Source organism: Bombyx mori, chromosome 11 (genome assembly GCF_030269925.1).
Source record: "Bombyx mori chromosome 11, ASM3026992v2".
Taxonomy (NCBI): Eukaryota; Metazoa; Arthropoda; class Insecta; order Lepidoptera; family Bombycidae; genus Bombyx; species Bombyx mori.
Window position 1 is genome coordinate 2,457,273 of NC_085117.1, and position 27,327 is coordinate 2,484,599.

At 38.5% G+C, this 27,327-nt stretch overlaps 2 protein-coding genes and 1 long non-coding RNA gene across 7 annotated transcripts; all 3 read left to right on the forward strand.

Moving 5' to 3' along the window:
• Positions 1-7: 7 nt before the first annotated feature.
• LOC101739667 (protein artemis) lies at positions 8-4,918 on the forward strand. Of its 5 annotated transcripts, none has more exons than XM_004922178.3 (3): positions 8-2,390; positions 2,753-3,197; positions 4,210-4,918. In XM_004922178.3, the coding sequence occupies exons 1-3, from the start codon at positions 2,129-2,131 to the stop codon at positions 4,640-4,642; spliced, it is 1,140 nt and encodes a 379-aa protein (XP_004922235.1). In that variant the 5' UTR covers positions 8-2,128; the 3' UTR covers positions 4,643-4,918. The 5 variants fall into 5 exon arrangements, with proteins under 5 accessions (XP_004922235.1, XP_004922236.1, XP_004922237.1 ...); XM_004922179.4 differs by having other exon boundaries at positions 8-2,385; XM_004922180.5 differs by having other exon boundaries at positions 1,747-1,891.
• A 1,515-nt stretch (positions 4,919-6,433) lies between these two features.
• On the forward strand, positions 6,434-11,299 carry LOC105842914 (uncharacterized). The gene is made up of 3 exons (XR_009974207.1): positions 6,434-9,350; positions 10,076-10,220; positions 11,213-11,299. It is a non-coding gene; the product is annotated as an uncharacterized LOC105842914 (long non-coding RNA).
• Positions 11,300-13,977: 2,678 nt separating this feature from the next.
• On the forward strand, positions 13,978-19,683 carry LOC119629147 (uncharacterized). The gene is made up of 5 exons (XM_038014079.2): positions 13,978-14,244; positions 15,434-15,668; positions 16,255-16,400; positions 17,515-17,658; positions 19,542-19,683. The coding sequence occupies exons 1-5, from the start codon at positions 14,079-14,081 to the stop codon at positions 19,631-19,633; spliced, it is 783 nt and encodes a 260-aa protein (XP_037870007.1). The 5' UTR covers positions 13,978-14,078; the 3' UTR covers positions 19,634-19,683.
• Positions 19,684-27,327: the final 7,644 nt, after the last annotated feature.

Consider the following 27,327-nt stretch of genomic DNA (forward strand, 5'->3'; position numbering starts at 1 on the left):
ACGAAAAGAGCCACATGCGTAAAACTCGTAATGTTATTACATTAAAACTCACGATTAAATTGTATTTTATCGATAAAGTTTATCGAAAAAAAACAAGAAAATAATTTTGTTATGTAAAATGTGTAATTATAAAAAGGTTTTTTACACACATTATTCGCAAGAACCTGTAAATCTACAGTGAGTTTGTTCATAGTTGATTATTATCCAAAATATCTTAAAAGAACTAAATGAATTTAACTTTTTATTAAAATCAGTGTTACTTCCGTTCCTTTTATAAAGCCCTTCACGAAACAATAATTTATCAACCTAATTGTTACTTTTAAAACTATAACATTAAGCTTAAATCATTGAGAAGATGTCATTATATTGAAAAGCTTTTAAAAGTTCAATGTGTAAATAAAATAGTGACAGCAAACGTATCGGTAAATCACACACCATAGAGAACAGAATTTAAAAGGGATAGGTAATGCTTGAAAAAAAGTTGGCAAAATTGAAAAGATAAAATTCTGAAGAAAAAAAATGAATGTCTTAGTTTTTTTTTATTAATTATTAGTATTTCCTTTTTTTATATAACATTCACGTTAATTACAAACTTCAATAAGTCTCTTACGTATTTAGGGAAAAGCTTTCCAATCATAAAGTGGTTCAGTATCGATCCAGTAATTATTATAATCCATCTGTAGCCTATTTTTGTGTCATCGATCATCATAATCAGACAGTTTAATTATTAGCTGCAATAAATATCTTTAAAATCTACGCAAAAATGAATTGCGTGTTAAGTTACTTGACAGTAAGTCTTAATAACAATACACGCCACGCATTTAATGATTCCTCCTTGCACCAACTCCCTATTAGGTTGGAAAGCTAAAGCTTCATAAAATGTTAGTCGAAGCTTTCGCTTTCAAAGCGTGAATCGATCCAACTATAGTCGAGTTAATATGCCACTAGGCGGTAATCTGCAGGTCGGGTCTAAATATTTTATTATTATATTTTATCATTATGTAATCTCTTTTCAGCCTTCATGAAGAATTTGTTACGAGTAATATATCAATGATGATATCAACCATTAATTGTAATTTATCTATATTTCTATGGTTTGGACAATCAACAGTATTGTTACAGAAAATACATGGCACATTAATACAATATAGAGTAAACAACAGCATTTTTATTGTATGTGTAGTGTCTAATTTAGATTTTATTTTAAGAAATTCGATACACTTACGTCATAGGACACGTCAAGTGAACTTATTGTTTCCCATGCCCACACCACGGAGCCCAATGGTTATGAAGATATCTATGGTTAATGTTTTTAGGTTAGAATAGAACTATTTAGTCAAACTCGGAGGGATCTTTCCTGTCCTGCCCCAGTTTGAATCCGCCTTATTTCCAGCGCTGTCCTTCAGCCCTTGCGTGCCGAAACACGGTCACTCATGCTCCGCTCCGCATATTTGGCTTGATGGTCGCCTTTGATCAGCCTCAGCCGCTCCATCTCGCACAGTTCCCATGCTTGGTCACAGCAGTTGAGGACTACTCGCCCTCCGCGCATCCGGTTTTTATATTATACACTCTAGGGGTAGGGCAGACAAGACCATGTGGAAAGTGGGGTGCTCTAATTCAGTTTCTGATATTTATCAGATATTCATGCAATTTGATTACTAAAGCACGAGCAATTTTAATATTGTTTTATTTAATCTAATTTAGAAAGATAATTTAATAGACAGTTAATAAGACGCTATTAAAAAAAAATTACGTCACAGCACGTTCCGTTACAATGTAGGTAATTGCATACCACAGTAACATATATTAAGTGTATAATCTATTGTAACAATTACCGAGCTCTAATTACACCAAATGTAATATATTAAAATAATAAAATATAGGTAATCAGGTAAAAAGTGATATTAAATTGAATAAAATACACTTCTACCATGAATGGAACGCGAAATGTCAACTTTGACGTGACTTGATGATTTTTCCAATTTGTTCAAAAACTTTAAAAAATTATATCTCGTAAACCGTGAGTTTCCAGCACTTGAAACTTTCCTAAAAGCTTTCTATTTATGAGTACTATCTACAAAAAATCTAAACTTCAAAATCGATAGACCATAAAGGAAATTTTAGCCAAATGTGTGATCGCAGTTCATTTCACGGCACGATAGCCGAAATACCAGAGATTTGCGTCGACAATTTCACGGTTCTAGACAGAAAAGCATATTTTTTAAGTCATTGTCATGCGGATCACACGCAGGGGATTTTTACCGCCGATTTTTTGGAGAATTTAAACAAAAATCACACCCATATCTATATGTCCGAGGTCTCGGCGACTATCGTGGAGTATGAAAGCAATTGTGGACCCATCATGAGACACATAAGAACATTAAAGTTGGGTAAAAATAATATATTTCATAATATGAGCAACACTATTTAAAATGTTTAAGAAAACTAATAGTTAAAGTCATATAAACCGACACTTTGATGTACCTAATTTTTCTGCGTGATACAATTCAGAATTATAAAACCAATCTTATGTAATTACTTGACCCAGTGATAATTGTGGTGTTTCAATATAAAATCAAAATGACAATGTTTCTGTACAAAATGACCGAGAATTTTATATATTTGAAAACATAAACCAAATTTGACAAACATAGCTAATACAAAAATTTGCTCATTGTTTATTCTTTTCCTTGCAAACACAAATTATTTCAATACTGTTAAATAAAAAGAGATATGACTGTTTAATTTGCAGAATCAACAACAATAACTTTAATAATGGATGACGGGAGCCATAAGTATTTGAATGTCAAAACGATACCGGCCGGCCACTGCCTCGGATCTGTCATGTTTCTATTTGAGATAAACAATCAGACGATACTGTACACAGGGGACTTCAGAATGAATCCAGAGAACATATCTGCTTTTGGACAACTGCACAAAGATAACATGCCAATTAAAATAAACACAATTTACCTTGATACCACATTCCAGAATGAAAGTTTTGACAATTTCCCACGCAGGAAAGACAGCATCCGAATGTTGGTCAATCATATAAAGCAGTGGGTAGACGGAGAACCTACCAACAGAATAGCCTTGCATACATCTGCTCGTTATGGCTACGAATTTGTTTTCAATGAAATCTACAACATTTTAAACATGAAGACTTATGTTAGTGATGATAAATGGGCATTGTACAGGTAACTTTTTTAAATGTACATCATTTGGCTATTGGTTCCTCTTAAAATCTGATTTGATTTAATTCAGGGATGTTAAGTCGTCGTGGCCTAAAAGATAAGACGTCCGATGCATTCGTGTTGAAGCGATGCACCGGTGTTCGAATCCTGCAGGCGGGTACCAATTTTTCTGACGAAATACGTACTTAACAAATGTTCACGATTGACTTCCACGGTGAAGGAATAACATTGTGTAATAAAAATCAAACCTGCAAATTATAATTTGCGTAATTACTGGTGGTAGGACGTCTTGTGAATCCGCGCGGGTGGGTACCACAACCCTGTCTGTTTCTGCCGTGAAGCAGTAATGCGTTTCGGTTTGGGTGGGGCAGCCGTTGTGACTATACTGAGACCTTAGAACTATATCTTAAGGTGTGTGGCGCATTTACGTTGTAGATGTCTATGGGCTCCAGTAACCACTTAACATCAGGTGGGCTGTGAGCTCGTCCACACATCTAATAAAAAAAAAAAAAAAAAAAAGCGAATACATATGAGTCCAACATAACTGCAGACCAAACGGTAAGCAATTGCCGTTGCCCAAAACACGTCACTTCGTATCTACTATAGGTGTTTTTAGGCATTCCTAGCACCTTTGCATTATAGAATTTGGTTCCTTTTTTGTTATTATAGCCACACACTGAATTATGAGTGGTCGAATTCGCCAATAACATCAGTGATGTCAGAAACACAATCAACTTTAAACAAAGCTGAGGACTCCTTAGAGTTTGTATGAAGAAAGACATGTTAAAGTGTTCAGAAAACATTTTTGGTAAATTCTGTGGTCGAATGAAATGGACGTTCATGATATGTAATAATTAAACTTGTATTCTTATCAGGTGTTACCGTTTTCTGTGTGTTTAATTAGTTGTGTGTGTGTGTGTGTGTGTGTGTGTGTGTGTGTGTGTAAATGTGTTGGTGTGTGTACAGTATATTCATATAGTTAGATAATTAATCAAAAATTTTAATTTGTTTTCAGCAAATTACCATCTGTTAAAGGGATCACGAACCACAGCGAAGATACGATGATACATTTATGTGAGAAACGAAAATGGCGGGAATTTGATCATAGCAAATGTTTACCGGAACACAGAGCGAACCAAAAATATTTGAATGTAATTTTTTCAGCAATGAGACACCGTTCAATGGACAATGAAAACTCGCCCTTAGACAGCCGAGACGGCGTTATATATGTATGTTTCGCGACGCATTGCAGCCGAGAGGAATTGAATTTTTTCGTCAGTTATTTTACACCGGACAAGGTTGTCGGTTTCAGGGATCAGTTTATACCGAAAGCGGGCACGAAACGATGTCACGTCTTTGAGCCAACGAGAACGGTGAAGATTCGTAAATTCAATAACAATAATGCATTTAATAAAATCGATCCGAGCATTGTAAATGATTTATTTTGAAATTGGTTTTTTAGTTTTATTGAAAATGTAAATAAGGTTTTGTATTTTAAGATCTAGTAAGCTTTTCGTTTTGTATTTGTGCTGTTTTTGAAGATTTTATGAAGGCTTTTATATATTTTTCTTATAAGCTGTTTTAATATGAAAAATTATGTGAAGTGTAAAGAAGATGAAGTGGTTTAATTTGACATGTCAAATCAATTGCAATGAAATTAAATGCAACGGGATGATGAGATGAACTAAAGTTTTAGTAAAATCGTATATAATTATTACTGAGAATTTCAGTGGATTTTATTGAAGAACCCGAGAAGCTACCTACGTCCAGCCGCTTTGTTTCATTTTCCCAAATTTTTACACTTTTACAAGCGCTAAACAGTTAATAAGTGAACACTTATTACACATTTAAACCTAAAGAAACACTAAATTAACAATAAAACAAATCACAAAATTTTGTTCCTTGCGTTCCCGCCAAAACGTCCTAAGATTTTACAGATGATGAAAGTCGTAGGCAAAGTGATCTAAGACGTAGTACCCAAAGAACTATTTTAAATGAGTATTTTGTAGGTATTTGGCTGTTTCAATACTATTGAGATCGAAGTGCTCTGTAATGGTCGGGGGGATGAACAGTTACTGACCAAACACCATAGTTTTCCGGTGACGCTGTTTGTAAATATCAATGATTTTTTTTATTATTAATTCTGCTATTTATGTGTGTTTTAATTGACCAACATGCTTCGGTTTTACGTCTTTTACGAAAACATCCTTGCCAGATTGTTTCATAATTAAGTGTAAAATTAACATGCACAACAGCAATCGCAGTAATTGATTCTTGTTAGGTACACTTCTTTATCATAAATAAGAAGAAAAAAAAACACGTTTTCATTAATCAGGCGAATTTTTGACGAAATGTTTATTTTTCTCCTTGAGTTTCTGTTGCTCTTTAGTGAGTATTTTTCTTTTTTTTTCTTGATTTTTCGCCGAGCCGTCAATGTAATTACAACTACTTTTTCATGTTTATTTTCGAAGCTATCTAATAATTTTCGATTAAGCGACTCTTATTTCGAGTTATTAGTTTATTCATTTAGGCTCATAGTCATCTAATGCGTTGTTAGTTGTTAAATAGTTAAATGTTGTTAGGATTTTTGTAATATGCGAGCTTATCTTGAAAACGTTAGCACGATTCAAGTTTTCGACAAATACTTTTGTCGTCTTTTTTAAGTATGGCAATTCGCTTCTTACAACGCTATAGTCGTCAGTGTCGATTTTAGAAAAATCTTCAGTTAATAAACATACGCATATTCTGTGATATGACAAAGTTTAAGAAGCGAAATAAGATGAAGTTGAATAATTTGATACTCTTAATCAATTGGGGTGAAGTTAAAATGTAACGAGATGAAATAAAGTTTAACTAAAATGGATCATATATTATCTTCTCTGCTATGATAGTTACCTTTCCAAACAAATTAACAAAAACAAAACAATTATATTGCTTCTTCTCTTCGTGTTTGTCAAAATAATTTTGTTAGGTTACTTATGGGTTTATGTAAAAAGCACGTATTCTGTTTAAAAAAAAGCGTGTGTTGAAAAACGACTAACTAGGGCGGCGCCACCGTAGCGAGTGGTGTGATTTCAAAGATGGTGCCAAAAGTTATTATAGGCCGTTTTCCAATTACAGCACAAGAGCGCATTATGCGGCATAATGCTCAACTAAGCTTCAGCATAATTCGGCATTGTGCGTCACTGAGTCGCATTATGCTCTATAATTAACCATTACTTAATGGTAGTTTTCCAATTACCGCATAATGCGCTCTTGTGCTGTAATTGGAAAACGGCCATAGTAAATTTTTCAACTCTGCACACTTCTCTACATTAAAATTGCACCACTTGCCACGCCCGCGCTGTGCTGGTGTGTCTTGTAATCAGTTGCTCACGGCCTAACAATTTTTCATCTTAAATCTTTATCTCCACCATCCTTAGATAATGGTTAAGTAATACCTAAAATATATTACATACATAATATTTACAGCGATCAGTTTGGGAGCCAGAAAACCTATACGATATAATGTTACACAGTAAGTAGCCTTCTATTTCATTAGTGACGACTACCGACCACTACCAAACTTCAAGCACTCCAGTGTACTTAGTACGAGTTTTTGAACATTCTCTTCAACATCTCGATAGCGTAAAAGCTAACTCATATTAATTTGTATAGGGTTGGAACGTTTGCCTACGTTTGCCGCTAGGGGCGCTGTTCCAACTGCATACAAATTTGCCTTCTATATTATGTGTTTTAACGTCTTCTCTTGGGTGCCAGAAATATATACACGGACGGCGAAGGCGTACCAGATGGAGGTCCGAGGGATTACAAAGAGGCTGTCAGGGTGGGAACAATCCAGATATAAAAAACCCGTATTAATTTTTAATATTGGTAGAACGTGTTGCCAGCTAACTAGTGCTTTCGGCCGGCCATTTCTACCACAAAGCAGCTATAGAAGAATGCTACACTAGACTAATGAAAAAAATTTAAAAACTTTTCTACAATTAATTTAAAAAAAAAACACATTACAGATTTTCAGCTAAACACGACAACCCCAATTTCGTCAGAGATCGCTTCAAAGGCAAGTCTACTTAAAGTAGAATTATTTTGTCCGTGCAGTTTGGGTCATAAAAAATCGAAGCGGTGAAGCGAGTATTTCGCTCTCTCTTCCACTCACGAGCCTTATGGACGGGCATAGTGATGCGCAATATTGTTGTCGATAAGCGTTATCGATAGTGTATTTAGTTTTGTCATTTTGTGGGTTAGTGATTAAAATGAAAGAAAGAATCACTAATCGAACACTTACACCACGTATTGCCGCAGCCAGTTAACGAGAACGGCAGAAATTAACACTTTGTAACTTTTCGGGACTTATTCTTATTTCAGTGAAAAATTTTAACGCATTGTTGATAACAACACGTGCAAATATTATTTTGAATAAATTCTGCCGTTTTGATACAAAACAAAGGAGTAGGCATTGTGTCACTAAAGAAATTCAGAGAACGAATTCATAAAAACACATTTCTCTTCGACATAATATACTATAATTTGCAGGTAAGTACAAATGACTCTTAGCATAACAATGTCTCACCACCCTTCGTATACCACCCCGCCGCCGTGTACCTATCTTCGATGACTCATTTGTTTTTATCGATAATGGCGTTGCGCCCGCATAACATGCTCACCGCCCTAGCCGAGCTATGTTTTATGGCCCAAACTGCACGGACAAAATAATTCTACTATAGTTGCTTTTAGCACATACCAATTATTGTACGTATAAGTTATTCTGATTGAATATTCAAATTTTAAATACAGTTAGATGTATAAAATTTTCTCTAATCAACTTTCTCTCTACCTAACTATTCATCTCTTATAGTGGTGGGTCAGCTTTCTTTATTTCTCTTCTCCATTTGGCTTCGTCTTGGACATCCCCATCAGTGAGATTACATTCCTTCTTAACCTTCAGCACTATATCTTTCCACCTTATATTGGTCCTTCACTTTGGTCTCCGATCGGAGAGATCAAGCTGCATTGACAAATTTCCATTGTAGCATGGTGGCTTCCTTTTTCCATGACCATACATTCTCAGGCCACTCTAGCATCTCATCGACGATGTCAAACACAGGTTACCTCGATTTAAACTTACATTTTTATTTTTATCTATTAATCGACAATCGTACCCTATTTAACGCGTCAACAACGGACATTTTGTTTTAATAGGACACTTTAGATTTTTTTTTATTGCATAGATGGGTGGAAGAGCTCACAGCCCACCTGGTGTTAAGTGGTTAGCGGAGGCCATAGACATCTACAACGTAGATGCCGCCACCCACCTTGAGACATGAGTTCTAAGGTCTTAGTATAGTTAAAACGGTTGCCCCGTCCTTCGAACCGAAACGCATTACTGCTTCACGGCAGAAATAGGCAGGGTGGTGGTACCTACCCGTGCGAACTCACAAGAGGGCCTACCACCAGTAATTACGCAAATTATAATTTTGCGGGTTTGATTTTTATTACACGATGTTATTCCTTAACCGTGGGAGTTAATCGTGAATATTTGTTAAGTACGTATTTCATTAGAAAAATTGGTACCCGTCTGCGGGATTCGAACACCGACCGTTGCATCGCTACATACGAATACCGGACGTCTTATCCTTTAGGCCACGACGACTGAAAATCCACAGAGATTTATATCCACACAGTCGAGGATAGGCAGGAATGGCGCAGGATAATCCAGGAGAAAGTTGTTAGAGGTTGCCACGAGGTTCAGCATTGAGGATTATTGACGCAAGGAGGATATATTTTGTATACATCTCTTTCCCACACCGCAACAATTTGATGTTACCGTCGCCACGCGAGGGAGAAGACCCGGTTTTTCTCAGTTCTCAGCGGCGCTGATCTCGCGTATGAACGATGGTGACCATTCATAGATTTATTACCATATTCCGATGATTCCAGATTTAATTGACAAGCCCCTGATGCCTGGGTCTTGGGTTAGCAAATACAAACAGCCTTACAATCCGGCGTGGATGGATTATTGTGACCCCTATCATTGCGGTGATTATCACAAAAGAGCTTGCGGCCTTAACAGAGATAACATGAGATTCGAATGGTTCCAAAGCGTTTGCCATTTGATATTAAACAACAAATGCTCAACATATAAAGGGACTCTTAGTGAGTAACACAAAATATATACAGTTTTGCGTATAATATTTGCTTTTTTTGTTTCTACCTATTCTAGTCATTTTGAGGTGTTATATGAGATTCTCCGGGTGAGTAGGTGAGCTCACTGGGTTCAAATCGGACGACGTTGCTAACACTAGTCCTGGCAAGAACAGTGCTTCGCAGAATCTACCATCGGATCGGAAACGTGACCCACTAAGAAGATCCGGCGATAATCTGTGGGCTGTGTCTATGGGTTAACTAATGTGACGTGTTTGTCTCGTTGTTCACTAATGTGCTCCGGATTGTTAGTTCTACGTGCGATGGAGACAGATGTAACGCAAAATCCGAACTTAGGCGATCTTCTCTTTTGAAACTCATTGAAAACTGTCGGGAGTGTTCGGTCTTTCATGCTCTTCTAACATTAGAGTTAGAGAGGAACAGAGAAACTCGCTTATGAATAAATAGCAGTTTTAAGCAGAGTGAAGGGTGCTTAGTTGAAAAATTTAGTATTTTTCTTGAATTGTGTAATTAAAAAATATGCAGTATTTGCTTATAATGTCAATTATTTATTTTGATTACTATTTACGTACGAAGTGTTTCTTTCCTACGTGTTAAGCGCGAGATGAAACCGTAAAAATCGTTTTAAATTATCGGAAATAACGACAATATTAAACTGTAAAAGTGTTTTTAATCAACGGTTAGCTTCTAGATTTAATTAAGATATTTACTTTCAGAATATCAACCGGTCGATACGAAGTTCTGCTATATGTATGTGATGTACTTGAGGAATGGCCGTCAGAAGTGTGACGACACGAGCTTAGAAGCCGACGTATATTACTTAATTGATTGAGTAAAACTTAATTTTGTTTTTAATTAAAGGTAAGGGTTGCCATAGCGCGAAATGAGCATGAAAATCTGACCGCGATGGGGCAATGCAAAGCCGCCGACGCCCGAAACATGTCTTGTCGGATCCCTCCCATCCACTCTCGGTGCTTTTAGGTCTCCCAAGCACCGGTCAAGACAAAGAATCCGACGAGCGAACTAAGTCATAGACACAGTCCACTGAGTTTCTCGCCAGATCTTCTTAGTGGTTTGCGATTTCGATCCGGTGGTAGATTCTGCGAAGCACTGCTCTTGCTAGGGCTAGTGTTAGCAAATTCTGTCAGGTTGAGCCCGTGAGCTCGTAGCTGGAATAGCCTCTTAGACCAGCGAATAGGTAGTCTGAACGTTTATTATCTATCTTTATATATGTAAGATTGGTAAGAACGGAACGTATGAAAAGAGTGCGAAATGGAACGTTGAGATGTGAGCGAGAGAAAACGGAAAAAAAGGGAGAAGAGAATGACAGACAGAATAACAGAAAAGGAAGATGGCGAAGACGGTTAAAAAATGAGCAAGGCGTACATAATAAAAGTGTTAATTTTAAATTATTATTATAACAGAAAATTTTGGAATGGTAGAAGTTTTATTTTATGCGCTGCGATCCCTATTCTACAAAAATATATTTCTTCTGTGCGTGTGTTTGTCACTGAACTTCTGGATGGTTTAGATTCACAAATCAGCCCGGCAAATGGCGCTGCAGTCGGTATCTAGATTATTTATCTTTTTAGAAATAATTAATATGGCAAAACATCATTTGCCGGTCAGCAATGCAGCATAATATATGTGTAGGTATATTTAAACGTATATAAGTATGTACTGTAGACTGACGTCTCTGGTGCCCATATTGCTCATAGCACGAGGAATCCTAAATTGGAGTCGGATGACCGTGCGTGATTTTTTTTTCCAGCTATTAATATAAGTTTTTTTTATAAATGCCATCTCGTATGACGGTGACGATAATTTTAATTTTTGTTTTAATTTCATTTCAGAATAAAACAATAACAGACTAAAAGAAATATCGCAGTTTTCGATTGTGAATACATTACTTGAGATTTATTAAACAAATTTGGTTCGAATTGGTTTTTGTTTTAATCTATTTTCTTAAGGCATTTTATGACCTCGTAACAAAGACTTGTCTTATTTTAATGTATATTATTATTTTTAATAGATAGAGTGATTGAAGAGGAAGGTTTATATGTATAAAAACTTCAGAGGTGTCAAGGGACACTCGGATGGAACGAAGTTCCTTTCGATTAATTAGTGAAGGAATTGTAATTTTTTTTGTTTAAGTTATAATAATAAATTACGGCATTATGAAGAAGAAAAAAACAATACTATGAACTAAATTACTATTGTTGAAACGCTATCTCGAGAAACTGTACTCATTACGCGGACCAATCGGATACGAGCAATGTCACGCGATAAGCGCCTACACGTTGATTGGTCAGAATGACGGATCTAAAAAGTGTCGTGACAACTTTTCGTAAGAATTTTTTCCGTCTAGCCCCCTTTCACAACGCGCGATAAGGAACTTCGTTCCAATAAAATCCATTAAATAGTGGAGAAATCAATAATAAATTACAGTTTCCGAAGCGAAGCGAGGGCGGGTTGCTAGTTGATAATAAAGGGCTGGGCATTTAAAATTAACATTATTATTTATTGTAATTATTATTAGGGAGTCCAACACTCATATAAATATTAGTCGATCCATTAAGTACATGTATTTTCTACATGATTACCAAGTTTCAAGTCAATCAGGTGCATGGTTCAGTAGTTATAACGGAACATCCGTAAAAACCACTGTAGACTTATATATTAATATAGATTAGCATCAACAGTTCGATGTTTTTAATTGAACTTCGATTAAGTTTACTGCATTAAAAATAGCTGAAGATTTTTTGACGTGACAACGTCTTATAATTCGATGGAGCCGGCTGCACACACGAAAAAACATGACTCATTGAGGCGTTCCATTTAAGGCTTGAAGTGCAAGCGAGAGCGCGCAACGAGCGACAAAGAGGCACAATCGGCCTCCGCGTTCGGCAGCGCTCGACATCTGTCTCTCTCCTACTTGAGTGAGCGATGCATCCGCGTGGACAGCTGCTATACAATAATACATTTACATGTTTTCGTCAAGTATGAAGTTCAGTGAAAAGTGAATGTGGTGTTTGTCCATACGAAAAAAACTATCAAACAAATAAAATTAAAATTTTCTTTTGAAAAATGAAACCATTCCATCAGTATTTTCTTGTGACGTTGTCACGTTCAACTATCGTCAGTAAACCGACTTTACAGACAAAAGATTTTTTTATTAACTAAAATATTTTTTTATTCCCAGACCCCCATATTATAAATGCTTTTACTAAGTTTATAACTCTATAACTAAGTTTATAACTCTATAAAATTATAATATTATAATTATATGTAGTGCATTATTCTCTGTACATAATCTTTATTATAATATGTAAGTTTATAGTAACATTAATTTTGTGTTAGTCCCAGGCACCATTATTATTGCCAAAATTGGATACTCTTCATAATATAAAGTGTGTTTAAATATCTCGACAATGTTCCATGTGTAGCCATAACACGACACTGGCAGAAATTGCTGAAAGTATCAGCAGCTTGCCATAAAAAAAAAACAACATATTTTTTGGGAATTTTAAACTTTAATTACCTAAGTAGTTCTCCTGTGAAGTTGCAAAAATGTCTCTCAAACCAAACATCCTTTATTCACCCCACGATAATTTTCTTATCAATTGTTTTCGAATGGTCGAAGTGAAATATTAATTTAAGGCGAATCGTAATTTTTCTTGTTGTTCGTCGCTACTTAGTTATTTCGTAAGATGCTTTCATCAAATTCAATTCACATTCTATATTCGTGTCTCTGTGAGTATTAAAGGATTGCTTTGTTTATTGTTTAAAATAACTTGACCTCAAGTTATGTCCAAGTCCTGCTAACTTGAGAGTTAGAAGTCAAGGTCGATACAATAATTTTAGAACTTATTTTGTGAGTCGTCGTGGCCTTAAGGATAAGACGTCCGGTGCATTCGTGTGTAGCGATGCACCGGTGTTCGAATCCCGCAGGCGGGTACCAATTTTTCTAATGAAATACGTACTTAACAAATGTTCACGATTGACTTCCACGGTGAAGGAATAACATCGTGTAATAAAAATCGAACCCGCAAAATTATAATTTGCGTAATTACTGGTGGTAGGACCTCTTGTGAGTCCGCACGGGTAAGGTACCACCACACTGTCTATTTCTGCCGTGAAGCAGTAATGCGTTTTGGTTTGAAGGGTGGGGCAGCCGTTGTAACTATACTGAGACTTAGAATTCATGTATCAACATTTACGTTGTAGATGTCTCTATGGGTTCCGTTGACCACTTAACACCAGGTGGGCTGTGAGCTCGTCCACTAATCTATGCAATAAAAAAAATTAAAAAAAATTAAATAGCTTCGCTCTAATGTCCTAACCAGTAGCTACAGGGCTAACTAGAAACAAAATGTTAGTTCGGTGTACTGCTTAGTCAATTTTTTTTTGTTTATCTACTTTTTTTTGGTTTAAATGACATTAGAAAGTAGAAAAACACCATTAATTATCATATAGCAGCTAAAGTAAAGTAGTGTATTAAAGGAAGATTCATATCAGTCTCGTAAGTCTGGACAATTCTCAATTCGACGCAAAAAAAAAAAAAATCATTATGTTCTAACGTAATTTTTTTGATAAGGTCTATTATACATAGCGTCATCGGAGCGAACAAAAGTGACAGTTGACATCAATGCCAGAATTGACATTTTGAAACGTCAAATCGACGCACAGATTAACGAGAAGCACAGAATACCGAAAACGATGGAAAACAATAACGCTAACGTCGAGGACAACGATTATCATGATATTTCTAATCTACCGATTACGCCTATTATGGATGCAGACAAGAAAAGGGAAAAAAATAAAGCCAAAACGAGAATTTTAAAGACGACCAGTACAGCAACGGAGAAAACATCTAAGGGCGAAGGTTTACATTGCTTATAACACGTTTTTTTGTCTACAAATTAGTCAGTAAGGGCAGTCACGTATAATTTTATTACGGCATGCTTGTTTTTTTTATTTTTTATTGGTTGGATGAGCTCACAGCCCACTTGAGTTAAGTGGTTAATGGAGCCCATAAACATCTACAACGCAGATACGGCCACCCACCTTGAGATATGAGTTTTAAAGTCTCAGATTAGTTACAACGGCTGCCCCACCCTTCAAACCGAAACGCGTTATTGCTTCACGGCAGAAATAGGCGGGGTGGTGGTATCTAGCCGCGCGGACTCACAAGAGGTCCTACCACCAGTAATTACGCAAATTAAAACTTGCGGGTTTGATTTTTATTACACGTTATGTTATTCCTTCACTATTTAAGTCAATCGAGAACATTTGTTGAGTACGTATTTTATTAGAATTTGTACCCGCCTGGGATTCGAACACCGGTGCATCGCTCAACACGAATTCACCGGACATCTTATCCTTTAGGTCACGACGACTTCTGTAGTGTGAAAACAAAATTAAAGTCAAAATCATCGCTCATTATCACAGCTCTAAGAGCTAGGAGCAGGCCTAGGGATCCTGAAACCGTATTTGTTGAAGAGTTTAACGTGAAACCTAAATGATAGATCGGCCCACTCAGTTTCTTCACGGACCTTCTCAGTGGGTTACCCTACCGGCTGAACCTGTGCTTGCTCATCTGTCCTGGTCAAACTACAAAGTTCCCTGGGATAACTAAAAGAATCATACCCTTGTTTTCTAAATAGCATAATTGAGTCGACTATTATCAAAGCCGGCAATCTGACTTTTGGACAATTATTGGTAAATCAGAAAAACTAATTATTGACTTTGTATTCCATTGGTAGTCACAAAACTCTTGTGAACGACATCTTAGATAAATAATAGGTTAGGTATTAACCTTTATTTAATGCAGGTTTTGAACCGTATTCTTTGAAGGAGACGATTATATTCAAATCTATCTGTCTTGACATATCAATAACATTTTTTTGTCCAAATGCACAGATTGCCACCTTTGATAATAGACGACTCAATTATTGTCACACAATTTTTATACGCAGAAAATGTTCTACCCCTACCCACTATAGATATATTTACGGTATTTGTACGGTATATTTATTTATTACGCCAAAACTGACATTTCAACGTTTTGACAGCTGCGACAAAACGTCAAGTTGACAGGTCAAGAAGCCGCAAGCGAATCGGCAAGGGAAAAGTTAAGCATTCGGTTCCACTGGACGTATTTTACAGAAGACAATTTGACGAAAGTACACTGAACACTCCAATGGAATGGATGCAATGTCAGGACTTGATCACACCGTATTACACTGGTCAAAAAACGAAAATAAGTCCTCCGAAGAGGATCCTTATCAAAGATCCTTTAGTTATGAGGTATAGTGTTAAGGGAAATGCTAAAGAGGAGGTACTCGTCCTAAATCAACGGTAGACAGCAGGTTGGCTCTGCCCCTGGCATTCCTGATGTCCATGGGCAACGGCAACCACTCACTATCAGGTGGGCCGTGTGCCCGTCTTCATACTAGGGCAATAAAACTTTTTCTCTGTAGAAAAATTGAGACATTTATGACGTCATAGATTTCCTACCCTGCCTATAGGGGAAATGAAAGGATATGACGCTTTTTATTTTAAAAATTGTGTAGTAATTAAAAGTAGTGTGTTGATGGGTGGACGAGATCACAGCCCACCTAGTGTGAAGTGCTTACTGGAGCCCATAGACATCTACGACGTAAATGCGCCACCCACCTTGAGATATAAGTTCTAAGGTCTCAGTATAGTTACAACGGCTGCTCCGCCCTTCAAACCGAAACGCATTATTGCTTCACGGCAGAAATAGGCGGGGTGGTGTTATCTACCCGTGCGGACTAACAAGAGGTCTAACCAGTAAGCCAGTCTAAGCGGGCAGCGTCTTCGCTGTGCTTAGCATTGCTGATGCCCATGAGCGACCTTTTCCTTTTTACAGATTTATACAACTGTTAAGTATGAATGCTAAAAATCAAACGAAAGAAGATGTTTACTCGATAATGTATCAGATTAGTAATATACAGCTGAGATTCTTCCAATGGGACATCGCAGCCATGAAGCTATTGTTGAATGTGATTTTAAAAGGTACTTATATTAATTAGTATCGAGAGGTGAAAAGCTATTTCGCTTAACACGCGCCATTTATCTTTGTAATTAAAGGTCCGTTTTATTTCGTATCAGCATCAACAGTTCGATGTTTTTAATTGAACTTCAATTAAGTTTATTCCATTCAAGAATAGCTGAAGAAGTTTTTTTGTTATATAACAATTTCCAAATTGAAATATACGAAATGTATTTTTTTTAGGTAAAACTTATAAATAATACTTATAAATAGAAAATCTCACCGTCGGTTGGCAGAGTTCCCAGAAGGCTGGCAGCATTTCCACGCTGGATAGCAATGCTAATTTTTTGTGCAAAATACGTACCGGCCTTCTGGTCTCCCGAGGCCTCAAAAAGTTTTTTTTTAAGGTCCTTAAAAAAGCTTTTAGCATCTTAAATATTGTTTGGGTTAAGCGACATTACGTTTAATACTCAAAAGTGATCTTTGTATTTAAATACCCGTTTTATTTGGCACTAGCGACCGGCCTTCGCTTCGCTTCGGAAACATTAAATATTATTGATAGCTGAGTCCCGCGGTGTTACCCGCGGTTATTGTCGTACCGTGGATGTCGCCGCGGGGTGAAGCCAGTCTAAAAAAACTTCAGAGGGGGACTTCTATCAAGGGACACCCGGATGGAACGAAGTTCCTTTCGATTAATTAGTGAAGGAATTGTATTATTTTTTTTAAGTTATAATAATAAATTACGGCATTATGAAGAAGAAAAAAACAATACTATGAACTAAATTACTATTGTTGAAACGCTATCTCGAGGAACTGTACTCATTACGCGGACCAATCGGATACGAGCAATGTCACGCGATAAGCGCCTACACGTTGATTGGTCAGAATGACGGATCTAAAAAGTGTCGTGACAACTTTTCGTAAGAATTTTTTCCGTCTAGCCCCCTTTCACAACGCGCGATAAGGAACTTCGTTCCAAAAAGTAGCCTAAAGTTACTCCTTATATCATCAGCTACCTGTCACTTAGCGTGGCCAACGCCACAACCAGACGCGCAGTTCACGTCTATAACGTCGGGCCGATAATCGATACACTTATCGATAATCGAATCGATATATTTATCGATTAATATTTTTCAGATAACAGACATTCGTTTGCAAATCTCAAGCACGGCCTGAAATCGATCTTCACATCATGGAGCTTGGATCTTAGTAATACAACGAACCTACTGAAGCAGACGAGGATATTTAGGCCGCCTTGTATATTTAAACCGGATTATGAGGGTAAATATATATTTGTTGGAGAAGCCACAACTATTAACACCATCGCCAGACATCGTAGGGGCGCATAGGGTGATCGAGCTAAGAGAAATATTGAGTACACCAATCACGTTCATTGTCTTAGAACAATTTAGAAATCTTCTCTTGACGTTAGCAAACGAAAACGAATGACAGTTCTTAAGACGGCGGCACCGCTCTTCAAGAAGGCTGGTTGGTAAGTGTGAGGGTGTCTACACGCCTCCATCGGCTAGGCTCTGTCGTAGTACTAAGTTAGCCAAGTTCCGACGATACCGCAATCGTGCTGCCATCTCTCGGGAATCGTGCTGCGTTTCGTTTAGCTAGCAAACTAATGGCCGTCTCCGACATACTATATTTTTAGTCGTGTTTTCAGCGGGTGTAATTTTTCGAATACGGTCTACTACGCTTCGAATGTTGTTTCCCGAAACTTGTTTAATATATGCAAGCTTATCATGATAATGTCATGAGGTTCAGGCATCTGTCAAATATATTGTCTTCTATGATGGCTACCCACGCGCCACACCATCATCCATGTATAGCGTACAAAAAATCCAACTCCACCTTGAGTGAGTACGCTCTGTGACATTGAAAATGAGGCACCGTATCTACTGATAAAATTATTATTCAACAAACAAACACACAAACAGCGCTCAGCGGTGTCTGTCAAATTCATAATTATCTATATATTAATACGTGAAGCAAAAACTTTGTATCCCTTTTTACGAAAATTGCGCGGACGGAGGAGTATGAAATTTTCCACACTTATAGAGAAGAGAAGAAGCGCACAATGCTAATATTTTTTTTAAATAATGCATAAGAGATACATTAAATCAATAAAGAAAACATTACACACACTACATATCATGTATTTAACGCACACACGCATGCATACTATTTATTGTTAAACTTTTGTTCTTGACGTCTGTTGTCAAATTGAGAATAGATTAAATATTGTTTGTCTTTGTTAATATTTTTTATAGTGTAGTCTTGGCGAAATTTGTGATTATAGAAGTATAAAATACAATTATAATAGTGTACAAACTTACAATTCCAATTAATTATAGTCGAATTTCGACTACTGCGGGACCTCTAGTTAATGATAATTATATGACTTTTGTTTATCTATAGCCTCAAGCAGGGGCAACCCTATACGAATGGGAATTCCATAATATGGAGGGCAGAAATACGGAGTATCATCTTAGTGTATTAAAAAGTGTCCGCTGAAATAAACCCAGTGAGATGGCGCCACAGTAGCAAAGGGAAAAAATAGCGCCATAAACATAAATCAAAAGGAATGAAATACTTCCTGCATAAATAGTTGAGATTTTAACTACTGTATGATATTTAAACTATACAAATCACGAAAAATATTAAATTTTTCATTCAAGCAGACTTCACTCTTTTTAAAGCTGTTTTATTCACATTAATTTCCACTTGCTACACTAGCGCTATTTCGGTGAGTCTTCGAACAGTAACTCGCTGTTTACAGGTTGACACTTTTTCAACTTGTCCCCAAAAACAAGATGGCGCTTCTTCAATTCTACCCTCCAAAGTTTCGCAGTAAAAACGTTCAACTCTATTCAGGATTAAGCGAGTTTCTCTGTCCCACTCTAATTCTAATGTTAGAAGAGCGTGAAAGATCGAAAACTCTCGATAGTTTTCGATGAGTAACTACAGTATACGGACGATAAATATTGCATATCGATCTTTCAAAAGAAACGATCGGCTAAGTTCGGCTTTGTAGAGCGTTGTCTCTGTCGCACTTTCAGTGTAGCGTCCCAAGATAGCCGACATTCATGTTGCGGCGTGTACAGACAGACCCTGGCTAATGAAATACAAAACTAATCTATATCGCTTCATTATTTCAGCATCGACAAAATCGTCGAAGACCATGCGTTTCACTAAATCCGTCACACCGAAGAAATATTGTGATTACGACACGGAGGACTGTTCTGATTAAAAAAAGATAAATAAATTGTTTTTAATAAAAATACAGGTGACAAACGAAAATGAATTATTAAAACTCATTCCAGTGTATGGTGTTGGAAAGTTTGACTACGTTTGCCGCTAGGTGCGCTGTTCCAACTGCATATAAATTTGAGTTAACTTTTACGCTATCGAAAACGTTAAAAATCTCGCACTGGTCACACACACTGGTCATCCGATCTCGCTTCTGCAGGATAGTCGTCGGAGCACCGTGGTATGTAAGGAATATCGACCTTCATGACGATTTGAATTTAGAACCGATACGTAAGTTTCGGTAGCGTCAGAACGTTACTACGGCCGAGCGGCGTGACACGATAGCCCTCTTAAGGTAGCCGCCGTTAATTACTTATCCGAACCAGGCGACGGAGCAACGTACAGCGACCGTCACCCGAAAAATGTCTTGTCAGATGCCCCAAATCTACTCTCGCCACTTTTAGGCCCAGCTTCCAGATTCCCGCGTACGGATAGGTGAGCTCACGGGCTCAACCTGAGACAGTTTGCTTACACCAGCCCTAGCAAGATTAGTGATTAGTGATTAGATTAGCGGAAAATCAGTATCATTAATAAGACAGTCAGCTGTAATCCCGCCAAGAGTTTACGACTAATATAAAGAGAAAAACAATCCATAATGAATTTTAAGTGAGCGATGTTAAAGCAATGGCGGATCCAGGGGGGGGGGGTCATGGGGGTCATGACCACCCCCTGAGCTGGTTCCAGGATTTAGGTGGACCACTAATTGAATATAATGGGAAATAAAGGCTTTTTAACTTTCTTAATTTAACTTAGCATAGTTTGATATGGATTTGTTTGCCATCACAGATAATAAATAAAAAGAAAACATTAGTTTGATTCAAATTTTAATTTTTTTATTAATCCTAGCCGGCGGACTCTCTATCGGTTCGAAATCATCCGGTAGCCTATCTTTTTCGGGTAGCGGCTCATCGAAATCATATCTTTCGGCAACAATGGGTAGCTTCGCCAGATAGTTCGGCGTGGACATTTGATACACCTCTCTAGTTGGAATCATTGTGCCGCGAGTTTTGAGAACAGCGCCATCTGTTGCCGGCCCCGAAGCAACTTTTGATTTTTTTGTTTCGGTCAAAGCGTTCGCTATGAACCTCGTCGCGACGGCCTCTGTAACGATATTTCTGTCGTCGTTCACAGGCTTTTTATAATTTTCAGATGAGTCGGTTTTCGCTTCGCCATATTCGTAGTAATCTTTTTTGGGAGTAACATATTCTTCATAGCTATCGTTCTTGCTAATTAAATGCACTGCTTCGAACGTTTCATACTGTGAATTATCTCCGATATTTTCTTTAGGTTCTTCGAAGCTAGGCGAATATTGTTTTGGAATATATTGCTCTTGATTTCTCTTCTGATTCGAATGGGCATATTTTTCTTTGGTTATCTTTTGTTTTATCTTACTTATATCGTGTTTCTGTTGCATAATGCTGTTTGTGCGTATTCGTTTGGGAGTTTTTTTATGATCATACGTCAATTTAGGTTTTTTTGCGTGAGAATAATCGGATGTTTCTTGAGACGTTTTTATCTTTTTCACGTCACTTGACGCGGTCACAGCTAAATCATTCTGGATTCTCTCTTTTACTTTTCTGACTAACTCTTCGAAGTCGATTTTGAGTTTATCATTATTATCTGTTTCGTCGCCCGTATCCTCGTTTTGCATGCGTCCCGGTATCCTTTCTCTCATCGTCATTTTCTTGTCTGTTTTCGATGCTATGTCTTTGAGTTGGTCGGCCAGTTTCGCCGGAACGAACTGCTTGGCTATCGAATGAAAGTCTTCTATATTGGCAGCGAATAGAACATAAGATTGCACGCCGGCGAATAGCGTGTGCACTAGAAACACAAAGACGTGAGCGTATCGAGCCGTGAAAAGCGACATTTCAATTTAAGCGACGTCTATACGTTTACATTGTTTACTGCGAAACCATGGAGGGTGGAAGTAAGAAGCGCCATCTTGTTTTTGAGGACAAGTTGAATAAGTGTCGACCTGTAAATAACGAGTTATTGTTCGAAGACTCACACCGAAATAGCGCTAGTGTATATATAGGTGGGCCGTGTGCCCGTCTGCACACTAGGGCAATGAAAAAAAAAACTTCAGAGGTGTCAAGGGACACCCGGATGGAACGAAGTTCCTTTCGATTAATTAGTGAAGGAACTGTAATTTTTTTTTTAAGTTATAATAATAAATTACGGCATTATGAAGAAGAAAAAAACAATACTATGAACTAAATTACTATTGTTGAAACGCTATCTCGAGAAACTGTACTCATTGCGCGGACCAATCGGATACGAGCAATGTCACGCGATAAGCGCCTACACGTTGATTGGTCAGAATGACGGATCTAAAAAGTGTCGTGACAACTTTTCGTAAGAATTTTTTCCGTCTAGCCCCCTTTCACAACGCGCGATAAGGAACTTCGATCCCACGCCCCTCGACAACACATCAGTGTTCTCTGTAGAAAAATTGGGACATTTATGACGTCATAGATTTCCTACCCTGCCTATAGGGGCAATGAAAGAATATGACGCTTTTTATTTTAAAAACTGTATAGTAATTAAAAGTAGTGTGTTGATGGGTGGACGAGCTCACAGCCCACCTAGTGTGAAGTACTTACTGGAGCCCATAGACATCTACGACGTAAATGCGCCACCCACCTTGAGATATAAGTTCTAAGGTCTCAGTATAGTTACAACGGCTGCTCCGCCCTTCAAACCGAAACGCATTACTGCTTCACGGCAGAAACAGGCGGGGTGGTGGTACCTACCCGCGCGGACTCACAAGAGGTCCTACCACCAGTAATTAAGCGAATTATAATTTTGCAGGTTTGATTTTTATTACACGATGCTATTCTTTCACCGTGGAAGTCAATCGTGGACATTTGTTAAGTACGCATTTCATTAGAAAAAAATTAGTACCCGCCTGCGGGATTCGAACACCGGTGCATCGCTACATACGAATGCACCGGACGTCTTATCCTTTAGGCTACGACGACCTAAAATCGCGTATTATCTAAATTGTTATGATTTTTGAATTGAAATAATATTATATATAATGAGAGGAGAAATTGTTCGAGATGATACCAACGTCTCGTTTTTACCAACGCACCGCCCGCCACCGGAGTAGAGTTCATCCATACTACCTGGAGCCACTGCGGTCATCCACAGTGCGTTTCCAGAGATCTTTTTTGCCACGTACCATCCGGCTATGGAATGAACTCCCCTCCACGGTGTTTCCCGAGCGCTTTGACATGTCCTTCTTCAAACGAGGCTTGTGGAGAGTATTAAGCGGTAGGCAGCGGCTTGGCTCTGCCCTTGGCATTGCTGAAGTCCATGGGCAACGGTAACCACTCACCATCAGGTGGGCCGTATGCTCGTCTGCCTACAATGGCAATAAAAAAAAGGTGATTTTGATTAATCGTGTATATACAATCCGTATAATGAAATTTGAATAGATGTTTTAGTACGTATAATTCGAATTCAAAGAACAAACTTACGCGGTTGAATTAACAATAAATACAAAAACATTTTATTTGTAAAAATTGCATCAAACAAGCAACCACTCGTAAACTTCGGTCTATAAAATTATATTACATTAATTTTACTGTTCCGAATGATTTATTGGGAAGCGAATGTGGATTGGATTTAAAAAGTCACATATGCAATTTTTGTTAACACTGAACTCAGTATGAGAAAATATATTTTTTAATAGTTATTAGTGAGAGATGTTTGCTTTTACTGACGAAGTTTAATGTTGTAGTTTGAAATATTATTTTATTTCTATAGTCCTAACAGAACTTTATAAGGATTATAAGACATTGAATTTTCCAACGTTTCTCCTGAAAAATTACATAATTTGCATATTATTATGTGACCTTATCGCACCGTATGTACGATATAATATGTTTCTTTTTGTGTTTTATGATTACTTCAACAAACATTTTTACTTGTGATTAGGACCTCTTGTGAGTTCACATGGGTAGGTACCACCGCCCTGTCTATTTCTGCCGTGAAGCAGTAATGCGTTTTGGTTTGAAGGGTGGGCCAGCCGTTGTAACTATACTGAGACGTTAGAGCTTATATCTCAAGGTGGGTGGCGGCATTTACGTTGTAGATGTCTATGGGCTCCTGTAACCATTTAACACCAGGTGGCCTGTGAGATCGTCCGCCCATCTATGCAATAAAAAAAATTTAAAAAAATCTAGAGCTGGTTGTTGCTTATTGACTTTTTGGTAGGTAATAGAAATTTGAAGTCGTCGTGGCCTAAAGGATAAGACGTCCCGTGTATTCGTATGTAGCGATGCACCGATGTTCGAATCCCGCAGACAAAAATTTTCGTCTATTTTTCTAATGAAATACGTACTTAATAAATTCTCACGAATGGCCTCCACATGGCCTTCCATTTTCTTCTTTTCCTCCACCTTATCCCACTAGGTGGGGTCGGCACAGCGAATTTTTCTCTTCCATTCTCTTCTATCAGCCGTTATCTCAACACTCACTCCTCTCTCTCTCTCATATCGTCATTCACACACTCCATCCATGTCTTCCTCGGTCGACCTCTTCCCCCTCTACCTTGTACTACCGTTTCCATACATCTCCTAGTCACATGCATCTTCTCTCCTCTTATCGATGAACAATTCGGATTCCGTACAAATCACTCATGCGTTCAACAGGTGCACCGCCTCACGGAGCACATTCTTGTGGGGCTTAATCGACCAAAACCGTTATACACGGGAGCTCTCTTCTTCGACGTCGCAAAAGCGTTCGACAAAGTCTGGCACAATGGTTTGATTTTCAAACTATTCAACATGGGCGTGCCGGATAGTCTCGTGCTCATCATACGGGACTTCTTGTCGAACCGCTCTTTTCGATATCGAGTCGAGGGAACCCGCTCCTCCCCACGACCTCTCACAGCTGGAGTCCCGCAAGGCTCTGTCCTCTCACCCCTCCTATTTAGCTTATTCGTCAACGATATTCCCCGGTCGCCGCCGACCCATTTAGCTTTATTCGCCGACGACACGACTGTTTACTATTCTAGTAGAAATAAGTCCCTAATCGCGAAGAAGCTTCAGAGCGCAGCCCTAGCCCTAGGACAGTGGTTCCGAAAATGGCGCATAGACATCAACCCAGCGAAAAGTACTGCGGTGCTATTTCAGAGGGGAAGCTCCACACGGATTTCCTCCCGGATTAGGAGGAGGAATCTCACACCCCCGATTACTCTCTTTAGACAACCCATACCCTGGGCCAGGAAGGTCAAGTACCTGGGCGTTACCCTGGATGCATCGATGACATTCCGCCCGCATATAAAATCAGTCCGTGACCGTGCCGCGTTTATTCTCGGTAGACTCTACCCCATGATCTGTAAGCGGAGTAAAATGTCCCTTCGGAACAAGGTGACACTTTACAAAACTTGCATAAGGCCCGTCATGACTTACGCGAGTGTGGTGTTCGCTCACGCGGCCCGCACACACATAGACACCCTCCAATCCCTACAATCCCGCTTTTGCAGGTTAGCTGTCGGGGCTCCGTGGTTCGTGAGGAACGTTGACCTACACGACGACCTGGGCCTCGAATCAATTCGGAAATACATGAAGTCAGCGTCGGAACGATACTTCGATAAGGCTATGCGTCATGATAATCGCCTTATCGTTGCCGCCGCTGACTACTCCCCGAATCCTGATCATGCAGGAGCCAGTCACCGTCGACGCCCTAGACACGTCCTTACGGATCCATCAGATCCAATAACCTTTGCATTAGATGCCTTCAGCTCTAATACTAGGGGCAGGCTTAGGGACCCCGGTAACCGTACTCGTCGAACTCGACAAAGAGGTCGACGTGCAACCTAACCCATGCATCAGCCCGCTGAGTTTCTCGCCGGATCTTCTCAGCGGGTCGCGATTCCGATCCGGTAGTAGATTCATTCGCGAAACAATTGCTCTTGAGTTGTTAGGTCTCCTTCGGAGGCGCTCGGGCAGTTGTTAGCAAATCCCACCCCTCTTGGCTGAGCCTTTGCTCGCCCACGTGTCCTGGTGAAACTGGAAAGGCCTTCGGGCCACCAGTAAACTTTCAATCATAAAAAAAAAAAAAAAAAAAAAGCATCTTCTCTCCACGCATCACATGTCCATACCACGCTAACCGTCCGTTCTTTAACCTTGCCTTCCATAGTGACAGTAATTAAGGCCTGATTTTTCAAATATTTTCTTTCGCAATAACAACAAATAGTTCCACTCCGTTCGGCTGCTCAAGCCGGAATGAATTTTATGAAAAGTTGTGGGTAGTTCGTTCACGAATTCACTTGAATACCGTCTTAAGCAAGCGTTTACTTAAGCGCGTATTTATGGTAGGCAGAGGCTTGGCTCAGCTCGTGGCATTGCTGACATTCATGAGCGACGGTACGACCACTTACCATCAGGCGGGCCGTATGCTCGTCTGCCTAGAAAGGCAATAAGAAAATAATAGTAATTATAACTAGTGGTCGCCCAGTAGTCGAAATTCGACTATAACTAATTGAAATTATAAGTTTGAACATTGTTCCGGTTCTGTTGTCAAAGACTATTAGATTTATATAATCACAGATTTCGCTAAGGCCAATAATATTGAAGACAAACAATATTAATCTATTCTCAATTTGACAACAGACTTTAACAATATACAAAAGAGTAGGTAATATATGTGTGTGTGTGTGTGTCAAATAATGTGTCAAATACAAACATGCGTGTTAGGTTTTTTTAATAATATTTTTGAAAAACATTGTATAATTAATAAGATTTTAAATAAATATAGTAGAATGATAATAATAATAAAAGAAAGCCCCCTGAAGTTCCAACCATACGTTCGATCGACCATCAGATTCACGTTGGGGGCGGATACGTGCTATGAATCAACTGGCACGGCTAACATGGCTCTGGCAACCCATTAAATATGGAGACGCGCTTAAAAAGTAAACGTATAGGGCCGCTACCCGGGGGTGATCGCCGGGGCGCACCTGGAGCTGACGCTAGGTGTGGCAGCAGACGAACCGTCAGCGGAGAGGAGCTGAATAGACGGGCTCCCTCCGGGTCACTCGAAAATGCTACAGCCAACCTGAATTCTGACCAACAAACTGACAACGCAGACAGAATTAGCTCACCGTGTCAATCAATAGAAGAACCTTATAGCCCATCAACTGTATCATATACTCCATCCGAAGTTTCTACAAGACCTCCAATACCTATAGCCACACCTGCCTTAGATGTTGCGCAGAGGATGAATACCCTTTTAGCTGCGTCCACTAAGGCTGGTAAACCACGTGTACGTATGAGATGGACACAAGATGTAAACATATTCATCATGCGTACCAATTATCGCGTCACCAAATTAGAAACAGATATGACCACATATAGGAAATTACTACATGAACATTTTTTAAGACAGTTCCCCCACGTTATGGTTTCGGAACAATGAGTTTCAGACCAAATGCGAGTTATACATCATGGTTTGAAGCTCCTTGACCTGAAACCTAACACCTACGTACTTCTTCAAAAAGCTGCTATATTAAACACGTGCAGAATCGTAAGAAAGTTTCTGCAAATAGATGATCAACCATTTAATGCAATAGTAGAACACACTTAATTAGCCAACCCCAAGAAACCGTGACATTTACTTGTGCGG